General features: G+C 40.4%; 2 protein-coding genes and 1 non-coding gene across 3 annotated transcripts; all 3 read right to left on the bottom strand.

Moving 5' to 3' along the window:
• Positions 1–3,505: 3,505 nt before the first annotated feature.
• Positions 3,506–3,577, bottom strand: TRNAK-UUU (transfer RNA lysine (anticodon UUU)). The gene has a single exon. It is a non-coding gene; the product is annotated as a tRNA-Lys (tRNA).
• Positions 3,578–6,824: 3,247 nt separating this feature from the next.
• LOC137752488 (zinc finger protein 415-like) lies at positions 6,825–7,823 on the bottom strand. The gene has a single exon (XM_068527178.1). It carries the CDS (start codon positions 7,821–7,823, stop codon positions 6,825–6,827), a length of 999 nt encoding a protein of 332 aa, XP_068383279.1.
• Positions 7,824–11,815: 3,992 nt separating this feature from the next.
• LOC137752487 (zinc finger protein 677-like) lies at positions 11,816–17,608 on the bottom strand. The gene is made up of 3 exons (XM_068527177.1): positions 17,557–17,608; positions 12,630–12,797; positions 11,816–11,893 (listed from the first exon to the last, which is right to left on the bottom strand). Exons 1-3 carry the CDS (start codon positions 17,569–17,571, stop codon positions 11,816–11,818), a joined length of 261 nt encoding a protein of 86 aa, XP_068383278.1. The 5' UTR covers positions 17,572–17,608.
• Positions 17,609–18,057: the final 449 nt, after the last annotated feature.

Below are 18,057 nucleotides of genomic sequence, written 5' to 3'. Positions count from 1 at the left end.
TAATTTCTGTCACTAATCATTGCTTTTAAAAATGCAATACATTTTTAAAAATTGTTATAAATTGCCTTGTTCTTTTTGCTAGTGTTTTGCCTTTATTTAAAATCACATTCCGCTCCCCCCTCCCCCAGTTTTGATACGTATTTGACTTCATCACTGTGTGAGTTTAAGTTGTACAGCATGATGTTCTGACTTACATAGACTGAACTAATTACCGAAATAAGTTTAGTAAGCATCTATCATCTCATAGTCTCAGGATAAAGAACAAACTCCATTCGCATACTCTGTCCCTAACATCTTTTCCCTTTACTTTTCTCCGTTCTTTAGGTGGAAATATGAAATTCAAAAATTCACATTTCTTATTAAAACTAAGATGGCCACTTAAAAAGTAGGTAATATTTAGAAAAACATGTGAGACTAACGTTTCGCTGAAAACGAGACAAAGTCTAAAAATGGAAAGGGTTTTGCTCAATCGTCACCCTTCTTAGTCATCCAGCAGCCATGTTGCTACAAGCAAAGTAAAGACTAAGTGCTCATGGAGATAGAAGGGGCAAAGGACCCATCACATCACAAACTTCGCCCTCTGGACTTCCTCTTATGTGATAATGATAAACCTCCAACTTCTTTCAGTCACCGTTCTCCAGGTATTCCTGATGAGTATCAGGTGTTCCTGATAAACAGGATTATTATTTTCTGATGGGTATAGAATGAAGCCTTTCAGAAAGAATCTTGAATTCAAAGTTTTGTGGCTTAGGACTTCTCTGGTGTCGCAGTGGTTAAGAATCCGCCTGCCAATGCAGGGGACACGGGTTCGAGTCCAGGAAGATCCCACATGCCGTGGAGCAACCAAGCCCGTGTGCCACAACTACTGAGCCTGGGCTCTAGAGCCTGCGAGCCGTATCTACTAAGCCCACGTGCTGCAACTACTGAGCCCATGTGCCTAGAGCCCGTGCTCTGCAACAAGAGAAGCCACCACAACGAAGAGCAGCCCACGCTCACTGCAACTAGAGGAAGTCCGTGCACAGCAACGAAGACCCAACGCAGCCAAAAATAAAAAATAAATTAAAAAAAAAAATTTTGTGGCTTAAAAAGACTTATGTAAACATCACTTACGTGATGAGTTAACAGCTGTTGAGCACATGTTGCCTAGAATTCACACCGTGTTAACAAAATATAGCATGAGAACGTATGTCAAATGTTCAGAATGTTAGGTTGTAATGTCACAGGGGTAAGGAATCCAGTGCCACAAATACTTCCATGACCATTAAAGCTACTGGTCAATGAGCCTGTGCATTCCAGCACCCTTGTTTACACTGGCAACGTGGATTCACTCATCGTGTCAGCCGTGAATGATTCCCTCACTGACAATCCAGCAGGAGATAAAATCAATACCCTGCTTTCAGACAGCTTCTGTTCTATAAGGGACGGTCAAAAATAATTAAAGAAATTAAATAATTCAATAATACATGAAATTTAATGGAATGATGTGTGTAGAAAGTCAAAGGAGTCTACGGAAACTTAGAGAAAAACTGCAATTTCCAAGGTATCATGATATAAGCACACCCAAAAATCTATTATAATTGTATATACTAGCAATTTAAAAATGGAAACTGAAATTAAAAGTATAATATGTTTGAATGTTCAAAAAAGAAGAAGTAGAAGAAAAATGAGTAAATCTAACAAAACATTGACTTTCATGAAACAGTAATGAAAGAAATCAATGATGAACTTTTACTTACATTTACTTATGACATACCATATTGAATATGACATAGCATATTCATTGACTGGAAAACAACATAGAAATGATGTTAAATTACCCCAAATTGTCATACAGGTATAACGCATTTCCAACCTAGATTTTTATAGAACAACCAATATTATTCTAAAATTAATATGGAAAGGCAAAAGAACGAGAAGAGCTACAGTATCACAAAAATACTGAAGTGGCTGGAATCATTCCACATGATCTCAAGATTTCAAATATAGTAACAGTAATCAAGATTGTGTGGGATTTGTTGAGGGACAGACACACAGACCAAAGGAACAGAATGAGGAAAAGAGAACCCCACACAGCTACCAGTAACCTTTAACAACATGGGTGTGAGCTGTGCGGATTTACTTTTTTACACAGATGCCACAACAAATTTAATAATAATGAAAACATTTGAAACTTTGGGAGAATTGCCAAAATGTGACACAGAGACAAAAAGTGGCTGTCGGAAAAATGGAGCAAAGACTTCCTCCATGCAAAGTTGCCAGAAAACTGAAATTTGTAAAAAATGCAGTATCTTGAAGCACAATAAAGCAAATTGCAATAAAAGAGGTATAACTGGATTGACATAATAGGAAGTTACCATAACCACAATTATATATGACGATAGTCGATTTAAAAATGGCAAGTTATACTCGTAAAATTAACGATAGATGTTGTGTGGTTGAAGGATTTAAATAACTTGGCTTATTAGAGTAGCAAAATGGTTAAGATACCTCTCTTTGAAGCCAGTCAACATGGATTCAATTTCTGATTTACCCACTTGCTGGGATGGGACTAAATAAGTCTTTAAACCTGTCATTGTGCCAAGCTGCTTCATTCATGAAATAATAAACAACAGTACTTTTCTTCAGAGATGAAAATCCAATATCTTATTATGCATAAAGCATTAATAACAGTGACTGTTACTAATCAAAATCAAGAACACTTATCAAAGAAAAATATATCATTTGAAGATGGGAAGAAACTCTAAGTGGAGGATATCGGGTGTCAGTTGTCATGCTAAACAGAACAAATCTTTTCTCTGTAAGCTCCTCTGGCAATGAATGTGAATACATCACTGGGAAAGGACAGAATGACTTCCAGGAATTTGGCAATGGGGATTATCTCGTTGTCACAGACTATACTTGGATTCTTGCGATCTTTCTTTATGTATCATGATATTTTCATTCTCTTCACTGCATGCTTCTTTACCTCCACACACTTGCTTTTCAAGCACCTGACCATAGCCAACTCCCAGAAAAAAAGATTTCAGGGCACCATTTTGCCATTTCAGTTCTTTCATTGAACTAAAGCCCCCAAATAACTCTTTCATCATGTTTACAGTACACCTACTTTGTGTCATTGCTTATATGCATTATCACATCACAAAAGTCCCAAAACAACCCACTGATTTATATACCCCTTGCTGCAAAACAAGGGAAATATGCAAGGGAGGAAATAATAATGCAAAAACAAAAAGTGTATAAAAACCATTTTACTATACTAGAAAATTAACGATGGAACATACTGCTTAATATTGTAATTTGCAATACAAATTTTAATAGTCTTTGGATAATTGATTCTCTAGTAAATTGTTTAGTTATATCAACTAAGCATTTCCAGACATTAATTTTTAGTAAACTAGTATAAAGATATCTTAGACAACTTATCTAAATAAAATCTTTACAGCATTTCCAAAAACCAAATTGATTTTTATTTTTTGGTGGCGCTGCTTAGCTTGTTGAATCTCAATTCCCTGACCAGGGATTGAACCTGGGCCACAGTAGTAAAAGCCCTGAATCCTAACCACTAGATCACCAGGGAACTCCCTACATTCTTTATATTCTTTTCCATTACAGTTTAACCCAGGACACTGAACATAATTCCCTGTGATCTACAGTAGGACCCTGTTGTCCATCCATTCTATATATAGTAGTTTGCATCTACTAACCCCAAACTCCCGGTCCATCCCTCCCCTACCTCTCCTCCCCCTTGGCAGCCACAAGTCTATTCTCTATGCCTGTAAGTCTGTTTCTGCTTCATAGATAGGTTTGTTTCAGTCGCATTTTATTTTTTTATTTTTTATATTTTTTGCTGTGCTGTTTGGCTTGCGGGATCTTAGTTCCCGGACCAGGGATCAAACCTAGGCCGCCGCAGTGAAAGCGCCAAGTCCTAACCAATGGACTGAGGGGGAATTCCCTGTGTCATATTTCAGATTCCATAGATAAGTGATACCATATGGTATGTACCTTTCTCTTTCTGACTTACTTCACTCAGTATGATAATGTCTAGTTCCGCCCATGTTCCCGAAAATGGCATTATTTCATTCTTTTATGGCTGAGTAGTATTCCATTGTATACGTGTACCACATATATCCATTCATCTGTCCACATCCATTTTTTAGCAGCCGGCCAAAAAATAAAATAAAATAATCCAACTTGAACAATGGAATGTACATGTGGTGCAGGAAAAGAAATGGAATAAATTAGTAGCATGAAGAAGAGTGTGGTCTTTCCTAACCAAGAAAACAGGATTTTCAAGAGTAAACATCCAGTGTTTTATTAAAGAGTCTCACATCATTTTTTGATGTTTGACTACTTACAACTATATATTAAGGTTCACCATAACCTCTCCTTATTTGGCCTATGTGGTGAAGAAGATCAAGTCTGAGGGCTTCCTTCTTTGATACCAAGTGGAAGTTCAAACCATAAGTGGTTATCCTTCCCTAAGCCCAATCCAGTAATCACCTTAATACATCAAGCCATTCATCATTCCCTGTTATGTCAAACCATTTTTTGAACACCTTGGTATTCTTCCCTGTCCCCCTAGAAAGCAGAATTACATAATAAACATTCTCATAACACTTCAACGTTAATATCAATCTAAATGACCAAACTAGCCTTTGCGTGGAGTTCCACCCTATTCCAGTGAATAGCCACAAGTGCAAACTAGCAACAACAAAAACTGTTTTGGTGGTGATATGTGAAATTTCTAGTTTATCTATCAAGCAAAAATCTTCCCATTGTATATTGTTTAGTGTTAAGAGAATACTCAGGAACACTGTTATTTTCAAATTACTGTACTGAGTGGTTCAAGGACAGAAGTAAAACTGGATGATTTTAAATTTTTCTAATATTTTTTATGTGCTTCTATATTCCTATTTTTCCTTCATGTAAATCAAGGTGCACGATGTTAGATTTACTGGGCACAAAAAAGATCATGAAGAAATACATTCATACACCACATATTCATGAATAGGGATGAGGTTACACACACATTCACAAGGTAGAGTCACTTGCCCCCAAGACAGAAAACCAAGAAGTAATTGCAGTTTCACCCCTCGCAGGAACGTCACCTTAAACCAATCACTCTGGAACTTCCTGAACACTAGTGAGGTAATCTGCAGGATAAGACTAAGACTTTGGCACTACTTTCCCCCCAAAAAAGGTAACCTTGCCTGAAAGAGCCTTTTCTTTTACTAATAACATTCTTATCCCACCAAGTTACTGCCCATAAAAGCTTTCCAATTCGTACAGCACCGTTTAGGACCTCTTTAATTTCTAGGTGGGATACTGCCCAATTCATGAATCATTCAATACAACCAATCAGATCTTTAAATTTACCCTGTTCAATTTTTGCACGTCAACAAAATTCAGAGTCTGAAATAAACTGCTATGCTACTTGCATTATAGCCATCTGAATATTCTGGAATAGAGTGTGGAGGGAATAACTCAAGTACAAATTATGAGTATATAATCCCAAAATTATATGTTGTTTGATTCCATATTCGAAAGAAATTGCTATAGAGTCTTTCCATCCTGCCAGCCTAATGGTGCATTCTTAGCGTTTGTTGTAAAGCACCAAGACAGGATAGAACTGTGTTGGTAAAAGAAACAGGATTCCACCAGGGTGATGAGGAAAGTGATTAAATTTTATTACATCTGTGTGGTTTCTCTCCAGGATAAATATTCTGATATCTAGGGACAAGTAAGTAATAATTTGAAACACTGCCATATTTATTGCATTTTATTTTATTTACTTTTTTTTTTTTGGCTGCATCGGGTCTTCATTGCTGTGCGTGGGCTTTCTCTAGCTGCTCTAGCTGCGGCGAGCGGGGGCTGTTCTTCGCTGCGGTGCGCGGGCTTCTCACTGTGGTGACTTCTCTTGTTGCAGAGCATGGGGTTCTAGGCACGCGGGCTTCAGTAGTTGTGGCTCACAGGCTCAGCAGTTGTCACTCGCAGGTTCTAGAGTGCAGGCTCAGTAGTTGTGGCGCACGGGCTTAGTTGCTCCGTGGCATGTGCGATCTTCCCGGACCAGGGCTCGAACCTGTGTCCCCTGCATTGGCAGGTGTCTTCTTAACCACTGCCCTACCAGGGAAGTCCCTATTGCATTTTAAAGTATTAAGTATTTGGTGAACCCTCAGTTTAAGACACAACCAAAAAGCTTTGCCATATTCAGTACATCTGTAATGTCCTGTCACGTATAGATTATCTGATGATTGATGAAATGTGAGCCCCGAGTAAAGGTTTTTCCTATTCATTGCATTTGTGAGGTAATAATTTCCAGAATGAATTATTTGGTGAATGCAGTTGTTGCCTAAAGGCCTGGTCAAAGTAAATATATTTACCTGATATCTGTCCAGTATGACTTTTCCAATGAAGCTAAGATGTGGACACTTGCTAAAACCGTGGTTTAAAGTCCCTCACCAATATGGATTACCTGATAGTAAGTTAGACTTCAAAGTACAATAAAGGATTTGCCATACTCATTATATTTGTAAGGTTTCTCTCCAGTATGAATTTTTTGGTGCACCTTAAGGTACAAATTTTGACTAAAAACTATGAGACATTTATGACATTTCTACGATTACTGTCCAGTATGGCTTATGTGATGGTAAGCGAGGTTTTGCCACAGTCATGAATGTGCATGTTTCCTCCCACTATGACTCTCCCATGAATTTAAACTGTCAGTTTTGAATGAGGACCTTCCCATATATATCACATTAATATGGTTTCCCCTCTGTATTTATTATCTGATGTGTAGTGAAGGTTCAGATGTGAGTAAGGTCTTTTCAACACTCATTATTTTTGAAAGGTTTCTCTCCATTATGAATTCTCTGATGCTTTGCAAGGGTGGCTTTTTGACGAAAGACCTTGCTGCACTCATTACAGTTGTAAGGTTTCTCTCCAGTATGAATTCTCTTATGAACTGCAAGGTTTGATTTCCGACTAAAGAGCTTGCCACACTCATTACATGTGTGAGGTTCCTCTCCAGAATGAATTCTCTGATGAACTGCAAGGTCTGAATTTCTACTAAAGGCCTTGCAACATATATGACATTTATGTAATTTCTCTGCTGTATGGATTATCTGATGACGCCTGAGTTTTGAGCCCTGACTAAACGTTTTCCCACACTCGTTACATTTGTAAGGTTTCTCCCCAGTATGAATTCTCTGATGACTTGCAAGGATTTGTTTTTGATTAAAGACCTTGCCACACTCACTACATTTGTAAGGTTTCTCTCCAGTGTGAATTCTCTCATGAACTGCAAGGTTTGATTTCCGACTAAACACCTTTACACATTCATTACATTTGTAAGGTTTCTCTCCAGTATGAATTCTCTGATGAACCATAAGGTTTGAATTTCGACTAAAGACTTTTTCACAAATATCACATTTATGTAATTTCTCTCTGGTGTGGACAATCTGATGTCTACTGAGGCGTGATCCCTGAAGAAAGGTTTTGCCACACAGATTACATTTGTAAGGTCTTTCCCTGGGTGCTTTCTGGTATTTTGTCAGTAATGATGGATGCAGAAAATCACTCCCATGTGTATTAGAAATGCTGGTTTGGACCCCAGAAGAAATTCCTTGAAGTGGTGAACGTGAGGCATCACTGCTAATAGTCTTGTCAGCTTGATTCAACTCATCAACTTTCTCTTCGCTTTTAAAAATATGCAGGTCATCCCGAAAGCTTAAGGCAAGGCTGTTTTCAGTAAGCTCAATTCCTGCAGTACTTCTACCATGTCCATCTCTCTTACCAGTGAGATTTTGGTTATCGTTTATAGTCATGCCTTTGTAATTTCTTACCTCAGCTCTCCGCTGAGACGCAAGGTCATAAATATTTTCCTGGACAACCTTGAGGTAAAAATGTTTGATTTCATTCCTTTCATGTCTTCGCAGTATTAAGGTTTGGAATACTTCTTCTCTATCAGTGTTTGCTTTTAGATGTAATTTCTTGATCACATGGATGTGAGAAATATCTGCAAGATACAAAGAATCATATGTATCCTACACATTGTAATTCGTAAATAAATATTTCAAGTTACGTACATGATACTACACTAAAAATAGTACTTATTTCAAAGAGAGTTATGAAACTACCTACCATGATCTTAAAAACTGTAGCAACACAAAAAAAAACAGGATTCTTGGGGCTTCCCTGGTGGCACAGTGGTTAAGAATCCGCCTGCCAATGCAGAGGACACAGGTTCGAGCCCTGGTCCGGGAAGATCCCACATGTCACGGAGCAACTGAGCCCGTGCGCCACAACTACTGAGCCTGCACCCTAGAGCCTGAGAGCCACAACTACTGAGCCCACATGCCGCAACTACTGAAGCCTGCGCGCCTAGAGCCCATGCTCCGCAACAAGGGAAGCCACCGCAACGAGAAGCCTGTGCACTGCAACAAAGAGTAGCCCCTGCTCGCTGCAACTAGAGAAAAGCAATGAAGCAGCAACAAAGACCCAACGCAGCCACAAACAATAAATAAATAAAATAAAATAATAAAATAAATAAATTTATTTAAAAAAATGTAGTATATAATTAAAAGCTGTTAAGATAGTACAGCTTAAATGTTCTCACCACACAAAAAATACTGCACTTAAGCGAGTGGATGAAAGTGTTCAGAAACCTATTGAGTTAAACATTTTCCAATATAAACGTACACCAAATAATCACACTGTACACTTTAAAGTTACACCGTGTTATATGTTAATTAAAAGTCAAAATTGCAGGGAAAGGGACTTCCCTGGCAGTCCAGTGGCTAAGACTCCATGTTCCCAATGCAGGGGGCCCAAGTTCGATCCCTGGTCAGAGAATTAGATCCCACAAGCCGCAACTAAGAGTTTGCATGGTGCAACTAAAGATCCCACATGCCGGACTTCCCTGATGGCGCAGTGGTTAAGAATCCTCCTGCCGATGCAGGGGACACGGGTTTGAGCCCTGGTCCAGGAAGATCCTTTAGCCTCTGGTTTAGATCCTAGTGATGCAGAAAAAGCATCTGACAAAACTCAACAGCCTTTCATGACAAAAACACTCAATAAACTAGAGATTTAAAATATTTCCTGAATCTAATAAAGGACATATATTAACAGCCCACAGCTACCATCATTCTCAATAGTGAATGACTTAAAGCTTTTCCTCTAAGATCACGAATAAGAAAATACCTGCTCTCACTATTTCTAAAAACATATTACCAGAAGTCCTAGCAAGAACACATGGCAGGACTTCCCTGGTGGTGCAGTGGTTAAGAATCCACCTGCCAATGCAGGGGGCACGGGTTCAAGCCCTGGTCTGGGAAGATCCCACATGCCGCGGAGCAACTAAGCCCATGCGCCACAACTACTGAGCCTGCGCTCTAGAACCCGTGAGCCACAACTACTGAAGCCCGCATGCCTAGAGCCCATGCTCTGCAACAAGAAGCCCGCACACCACAACGAAGAGTAGACTCTGCTCTCCATCATTAGAGAAAGCCCACGTGCAGCAATGAAGACCCAACACAGCCAAAAAAATAATAATAAATAAATAAATAAAAATTTTTAAAAAATTTTTTTCAAAAAAAGAACACGTAGGCAGAAGAAGAGATAAAAGTTATCTAAACAGAAAAAGGAAGCAAAGTCACCTCTATTGACAAACGACATGATCTAATATGTAGAAAACCCTGTAGGTTCTGCAAAAGAACTTAGTAGCAATAACTTAGTAGAAGGAACTCAGAAAAACTACAAAGTTGGAGCTTTCACAATTATTTCAAAATTCTTAGAAACCTAAATAAACCAAACTGCTGTGGTACTAGCATAAAGACAGACAGAGACCAGTGGTGTAAAACAGAGACATGAGAAATAAACTCTTGTGTATATGGTCACATAATGTTCCACAAGGTTGTCAGGACTACTCAAAGGGGGAAGGGCTGTCTACGCTTTTAACATGCTTTAAAATTAGGGAGAATGAAGAATGGCACACACAAGTGACAAAAAAAAATGGCATCCACAGCAGTTTACTCCACAGCCTAACAGATAGGAAGATGTGAACTTGGATGACGTTATCCCTAGAAGAAATGCTTATATCATCTACTGAGGCTAAAAGTGGATGGTCATTAGTATATGTGAAAACACTGTCACAGTACCCTGTAGACATTTGTTTGTGACATTCCTCACAAAAACAAAAACTGGAAAGACTTAAGCAGTCAGGTTCTCGTGATACTTTGCATAATGTATCCTAGAACATGCTAACCATTCTACTAAGTAGCTTCAAGTGGTGATTTTATATGAAGCCAGAAATATGAGGGAAACTATTCTCCATGAAAAATTTTCTGCTACCCAGTAAAATGACTCCATAGAAAGTCCATCAGAATCTGTTCATTGGGGCTTCCCTGGTGGCGCAGTGGTTAAGAATCCGCCTGCCAATGCAGGGGACACAAGACACAAGTTCAAGCCCTGGTCCGGGAAGATCCCACATGCTGCGGAGCAGCTGAGCCCGTGCGCCACAACTACTGAGCCTGCACTCTAGAGCCCCCAAGCCACAACTACTGAGCCCACGTGCCACAACTACTGAAGCCCGCACGCCTAGAGCCGATGCTCCGCAACAAGAGAAGCCACTGCAGTGAGAAGCCCGCACACTGGACCAAAGAGCAGCCCCCACTCGACACAACTAGGGACAGCCCACATGCAGCAACGAAGACCCAACACAGCCAAAAAACAAAGAATCTGTTCATGAACTATGGGTGAATTACCAAAGCAAAGAAACTAGATAAAATTTCAGAACCTAGGACTATGTATTTCTTTTTTTTTAATGAATTTATTTATTTATTTATTTATTTATTTATTTATTTATTTATTTATTTTTGTGTCACCAGGGAAGTCCAGGACTATGTATTTCAAAAGCAAGTTTCAGAGGCAAAACCATGCAAACTTAGGAGAATGCAAAATCAGGAAGATTACGCATTCGCCGACTAGGTAGAGCAGTACACAAGTGAAAAAAATACAAGATATGTTTGTCAGATATTATAGGACCTTCAGATAGAACCGTGCACTCTACCCACAGATGCCAAACAAAAAGCCTGAAAGATGCACATATTCCCCCCATGAGGGACTGGAGATTAGAAAGAGGATCTCGGGACTTCCCTGGTGGCGCAGTGGTTAAGACTCTGCATTCCCAATGCAGGGAACTAGATCCCACATGCATGCCACAACTAAAAATTTGCATGCCACAACTAAGGAGCCCTCCTGATGCAACTAAGACCTGGCACAAGGTTTTAATAAATAAAATATAAAAAATAAAATATAAAAATATAATAAGTAATAATAATAAATATAAAATAATAATAATAATAAAATATAAAAAATAAAATAAAATAAAAAAATTAAAAGAGGATTTCTCTGTACACTGTCCTTACAGTTTTCCTAAGTAACAATAACAGAAGATCCAACCAACAGGGCTAGTACACACATCCCTGAACTGTGCGGCAAGAGGACAACAGAAGAAATGGCAAGAGGAGAACAAAAGAAAGTAGACAGGACTTGAGACAGCTCCATGCAGGTTGTGAGGTGCCAGAGGGAATCAAAGAGCACCCAGTGTTTTCCCATCTTCTGTCTGGGTCTTCTAAAAACATCCAATGGGGATGGAACCAAGAAAGGTTCAGGGATTAGTCTGGAGGCATCAGCTCTTCACCATGTGGACTGAGAACTAAGCATCCAGTGGAATCATGCCCTGAAGGGGAGATGAGGGGGCAGGAGACCCCTTTAAAAAATCCCACCTCATGCTCCTCAAAGTCAAGCAACAACTAGTTCACAGGGAACAAGATGGCAGAGTGTGGTAGATCACGATAAAGACTTTGCCTTTGTCTCTGGTACAGCTGCAGTACCACTGGAGGGTAAAAGAACACATTTTACATGTTGAAGGACAACGTGATAAGTTGGGGAGAAGAAAAATTTCCTCTGAGGGTTCACAATAATAAATTATCTTCTTTATTCCCACAGAACTCTCCGATGAGGGGAGAGTTAACCAAACACTATTAATAATGAGGTTTCCTCACGGCCTTTCTGAGATCTCACCTAGGTTCACACTTTGACACATGCTCAGAGGCATTCACATCACTCTCAACAGCCCAGCACTCTTTCTCTTGCTACAAAGTGAGTAAAATATTCAGCTGAGAAACAGAAATCCTTCCACATAAGAAGAAAGAAACGTGATTTCCTGTGACTTTTCCAGAACTCTAATTCTTTGTTCAACTGAAGATTACAAATGAATCTAGAAAAATATTTTAAAAATTCATCCACTTTTCCCCTCCTTCTGAATACACACGGAACAGTATAAAATGCACAAATGTAGCTCACTTCCTAGAACTCCTAACTCAAAAAACACAGGAGTAGAAAAATAGGAACGTGGGTATATTAAAAGTTTGCCATTGAGCTTTATGAATACATAAGCTCTGAAACAACCCCTGATAAATCATGAAGTGGGGAGATCATCTAAGGAAAGGTAGGATTAAACTCCTGATGCCACATCATGAAGCTTTTCAATGTCTGAGATAACAGGGATTTCGGATCAGTCAAGCAAACAGGGCCTCCCAAGAGGCCCACAAGAGAAAATGGAAAGATACCCAAGGGCAGAGCCCAACTTCTAGAGGGAAGTTATCCTCACCCAGGGAGAGCAGGTTCCTGTAGGTCTCCAGCATCACATCCCTGTACAAGGCCCTCTGAGCAGGGTCCAGGCATTCCCACTCCTCCTGAGAGAACTCGATGGCCACATCCTCGAAGGCCAACCGTTCCTGAAATGAAAACACATTTCACCAAAGAGCCCTGAGGAGATTCTTATTTTCACACAAAATGAGAAGAGGACAGAGGAGTAAGGATCAATTCAGTTGAAGTAAATATTCTGACAGATCCATGTAAAGCTATTTGAAGGAAACTGTCATTCTCTAATTTAATTTCTTAGGCTTTTTCTTAACATTATGATATCCCCCATCTATCAATGGATTTTTTCCTCTTGTAGTCAATACATAAAATACATACAAATAAAATTCAACAATGGATTGTCTATGGAGAAGCGTTACATATTATATTTTACACACTGACTGACATTTAATATCTAGATAAGCTACACTATGAGTGGTATCTTCAAGGATGACAGAGTCAACAGTGGCTTTTTTTTTTTGGCTGCATGGGGTCTTAGTTGCATCACTCAGGATCTTCATTGCAGCATGCAGGAACTTTCGTTGCGGTGTGCAGGATCTTTTGTTGCGGCGTGCGGGCAATCTGCTGTGGTGCGCAGGCTCCAGAGCACTTGGTTTTCAGTAGTTGCGGCTCACGGGCTCAGTAGTTGTGGCGCATGGCCTTAGCTGCCCTGCGGCACGTGGGATCTCAGTTCCCCAACCAGGGATCGAACCCGAGTGCCCTGCATTGAAAGGCGCATTCTTTTTCTTTTCATAAATTTATTTACGTATTTATGTATTTATTTATTTATTTATTTATTTAATTTTTGGCTGCGTTGGGTCTTCGTTGCTGCGCGCAGGCTTTCTCTAGTTGTGGCGAGCAGGGGCTACTCTTCGTTGCAGTGTGCGGGCTTCTCATTGCGGTGGCTTCTCTTGTTGTGGAGCATGGGCTCTAGGAGCACGGGCTTCAGTAGTTGTGGCATGTGGGCTCAGTAGTTGTGGCACACGGGCCTAGTTGCTCTGCAGCATGTGGGACCCTCCTGGACCAGGGCTCAAACCCATGCCTCTTGCACTGGCAGGCGGATTCTCCATCACTGCGCCACCAGGGAAGCCCGGAAGGCCCATTCTTAACCACTGGACCACCAGGGTAGTCCCCAACAGTTGCTTTAAAGAAAAGTCAAAATCTTAAATTATGATAAGGGTAGCAACAGCAATGATTAAAGGTGTTTGCATATTTAACATATACTAAGCATTACTGCAAATGCTTTACAGGTGTAAGCTTTTAATCATCATCAGAGCTCATTAGAGAAAGGTCTATTCCCAAGTTACAGAGGAGAAAACTGTCAGAAACACACTGAGAAACTCAATTCAGGTCAAGAAACTAAGAAACAACACACAAACACATAAACTAAGGAAGTTCGGCTCTTGATCTGAACATCAAGAAGAAAAACTTAAGTAACAGAAAGAGAATTAAAAGTACACTGATAGAGGGTCACCTGAGAAAACTTAACTTCAAGGTGAACACCACGGAAGGGCATTAAAACGTCATTATAGATGTGGACACGCACACAAATGCACATAAAATGTTAGTAATCTTACTACTATTTGAACCATTAACGTGATAGTGTAAAAAAATACAAGGCCAAAGAATATATTTAAGATACAATTGGGGGACTTCCCTGGTGGCGCAGTGGTTAAGAATCCGCCTACCAATACAGGGGACATGGGTTCGAGCCCTGGTCTGGGAAGATCCCACATGCCTCAGATCAACTAAGCCCCTGAGCCGCAAGTACTGAGCCTGCACTCTAGAGCCTGCGTGCCACAACTACTGAGCCCGTGTGCCGCAACTACTGAAGCCCACGCACCTAGAGTCCATGCTCCACAACAAGAGAAGCCACTGCAATGAGAAGCCTGCACACCGCAACCAAGAGTAGCCCCCGCTTGCCGCAACTAGAGAAAGCCCGTGCGCAGCAACGAAGACCCAACACAGCCAAAATAAATAAATACATAAATAAATAAATAACTTTTTTTTTTTTTTTTAATGTGGGATCTTCCCAGACCAGGGCTCGAACCCGTGTCCCCTGCATTAGCAGGTGGATTCTTAACCACTGCGCCAGCAGGGAAGCCCAATAAATAACTTTAAAAAAAAAGATATTCCATGCTAAAAAGGGCAGAGGTGACAATATTATGTCAGACAAATTTAATTAAAGAGAAAAACTGACACAAGACACAAAGGGTATTATATAATAATAAAAGATACAAATCACCAAGAAGATATAACAATTATAAATATACATATATATATATACATCTAACATTAGACCTCCCCGCGAAATGGAGCAAACATTACCAGAAACAGAGAAAGAAATAGACTAGAGCAAAACGTGAGTAAGAGGCTTCAATACTCTAGTTTTACATATGCATGAGAACAAAAAGAAGGTCAATAAAGAAACAGAGGACTTGGACAACACCATAGAACAACTGTACCTAACAGTCATGTACAGAACGCTCCACCCAACAACAGCAGAAAACACATCCTTCGGAAGCATTCTCCAAGACGGAACATACCTTATACCACAAAACAAATCTTAACAAATTTAAGATGATTGAGATGATAAAAAAATATCTTCTCCAAACACATTGAAATTGCGAATTCCCTGTCGGTCCAGCGGTTAGGGCTCCATGCTTTCACCGTCAAGGGCCCAGGTTCAATCCCTGGTCAGAGAACTAAGAGCCCGCCAGCCGAAGTGGCCAAATAAATAAGCACAATGAAATGATACTAGAAATAAAGAGCAGATGGAAAACAGGAAAATCCCCCAAATGTGGAAATTAAGCACCTCGTTCTTAGAAAAGCAGTGGGTCAAAGAGGAAATTATAAGGAAACGGGAAAAATATCTGAATAAAAATAAAAACACAGCATACCAAATTTATCACAGGTAACCAAAGCTGCACTAAAACGGAAGTCTACGCTGATAAATGCTTACAACAAAAAAGGGGAAAGATACACACTCTGCACTACTGTTCAAGAAAGTAATAAACTTCCTAGCGAGAGCCATTAGACAAGAAAGAGAATTCTAAGCTACTCAAATCGAAAAAGAAGTAAAATTATCTTTTCTTTTAGGTGACAAGGTTATATATGTACAAACTAAAAAGGTTCCACAGTAAAACAACTATTTCAAAAAACAACTTTACAAAAGCTGGAGCATAAAACATCAGCACGCAAAAATCAGTTGCATTTCTGTATACAATGAACAATGTCAAAGAAAATTAGAAAACAATTCAATTTACTATAGCATCAAAAGGAATAGAATATTTAGGAAAAAATTGGCCAAGGAGGTGCAAGACTTGTACACTGAAAACTACTAAATGCTGCAAAAAGAAGTCCAAGGAGATACAAATAAATAGAAACAAACCCTGTACTCGTGGATTGGTAGACATAATAGTCTTAAAATGACCATATTACCCAAAGTGCTCTATAGATGCAATGGACTCCCTATCAAAATTTCAATGGCAATGTTTGCAGTAATAGAAAAAAATCATACTAAAATTCATATGGAATCTCAAGGGATCCCAAAGAGCCAAAATACTCTTGAAAAAGAAGATGGAGGCTGTCATATTTGGATGTCAAAACATATTACAAAGTAATCAAGATGATGTTGTACTGACAGAAACACAGACACATAAACTAATGGAACAGATGAGAATATCAAAAACAAGCCTTTGAAAATATATAAAATGTATAGACAAGGATGCCAAGATTACAAAGGGGAAACTGCAGGCTCAATAACAAATGGTGCAGAGAAACTAGATCTATTAGCAAAAAGATGAAGCTGGAAACCTACCTACAGCAAAGGTAAAAACTCCTGTGTCATAGGATACAACCCAGAGTAAAAAGACAACCTCTGAGGGACTTCCCTGGTGGTGCAGTGGTTAAGAATCCACCTGCCAATGCAGGGGACACGGGTTGAAGCGCTGGTCCGGGAATATCCCACATGCTGCGGAGCAAATAAGCCCGTGCGCCACAACTACTCAGCCTGCGCTTTAGAGCCTGCAAGCCACAACTACTGAAGCCCGTACACCGAGAGCCCATGCTCTGCAACAAGACAAGCCACCGCCATGAGAAGCCCACGCACCGCAACGAAGAGTAGCCCCCACTCACCGCAACTAGAGAAAAGCCCACATGCAGCAACAAAGACCCAATGCAGCCAAAAATAAATAAATAAATACATAAATTTATTAAAAGAAAAAAAAAAGACAACCTCTGAGGAATGGAGGTAATGAAAGTGATATGAAGAATTTCCAACTGTCAGAGATTTAGGTTGATTTCAAGACTAAATTTGCTGATGGACTAAAACACCCTCTATCACTGATGTCTGTTTCTGAACTTTCCATTCCATTCCCAATCATTAAGATTTGAAGTCAGTGATTCACTCGTTTAGCTTAATTGCCTTAAAAAAGTCTGAACAAATTGCCCATAATTGGTATGATTTCCAGATTTTACCAGATATTGTGCATATTAGTATCTGACCTCCATGTGCAGCTTCTTTATCCTGGTTTACAGAGAGCAGACGCTGCATCCAGATGGGGCCCTAAACAATCCCTGCTGCCCAATAGCACTGACACCACGTCTCTAATCCATGGGGGTGAAGCCCTGCCCAGGACTGCACCCAGCGGAGCCTCTTCACAAGTTCCAGGTCACTGGGTCATGGGGAGATGGGATCTAAGTGGAGATGACAGGCCCTGAGGGAAGGAACCGGGTGACAGTGAATGTACAGGTGTCAGGCGGGATACTTCAGAGTCAGACAAGATCAGCGAGTCCAAAGAAGGACATTTCAGGAAGGACAGACAAAACAATCAACTGAGAAAAAGTCTTTACCTGAAAAAGAGTCATTCCAGGCTCCTTTTCTTTCCTCTTCCTCCTCTTCCGGGCTTCCTACCCAGGCAGCAATACTCTTTAGAGGTCTATCCTGAGAGTTGAAAACAGGCTGTTTAATGCTCGGAATCAACACACCCCCTTCCTGAGTCACCACCACACACACAGGGAAGACCTCAGCATGTGGAACAGACAGTCCCCTGCTGCCCACTGTCCCAGGAGGGGCTCAGGACAGTAAACTCCCACACAGAGACCAACAAGGGAGTTTCCCCACCCTTTCCTTCAGATCAGGCTCCCCTCCTGGTGAGGCCCCCACGTACACAGCAGCAGTGGGCACCTCAGCTGGACCCGACGACCCCCTGCAGGTCACAGACCAGCCCTGGTCCATCCCCAGGCAGAGCAGAGCCCCTCAGCCTCAGCCCAGATCCCAGCCCTCAGGAACGGGGGGACCCAGAGTCACGATGCTCAGTGATGCATCCGGATTGGAATCACCTGGGGCACCTC

The sequence above is a fragment of the Eschrichtius robustus genome, chromosome 19 (assembly GCF_028021215.1).
Source record: "Eschrichtius robustus isolate mEscRob2 chromosome 19, mEscRob2.pri, whole genome shotgun sequence".
Classification (NCBI taxonomy): domain Eukaryota; kingdom Metazoa; phylum Chordata; class Mammalia; order Artiodactyla; family Eschrichtiidae; genus Eschrichtius; species Eschrichtius robustus.
The sequence above is the reverse complement of the archived record's forward strand: the minus strand, read 5'-3'. Positions and strand labels throughout refer to the sequence as shown.

Coding starts and splice junctions, on each gene's coding strand:
- LOC137752488 (XM_068527178.1), bottom strand. CDS start 7,823: ATGACTATAAACGATAACCAAAATCTCACTGGTAAGAGAGATGGACAT.
- LOC137752487 (XM_068527177.1), bottom strand. Junction 11,894..12,629: donor AAGTTGGGCTCTGCCCTTGG/GTATCTTTCCAT, acceptor TTTACCCTCCAG/TGGTACTGCAGCTGTACCAG.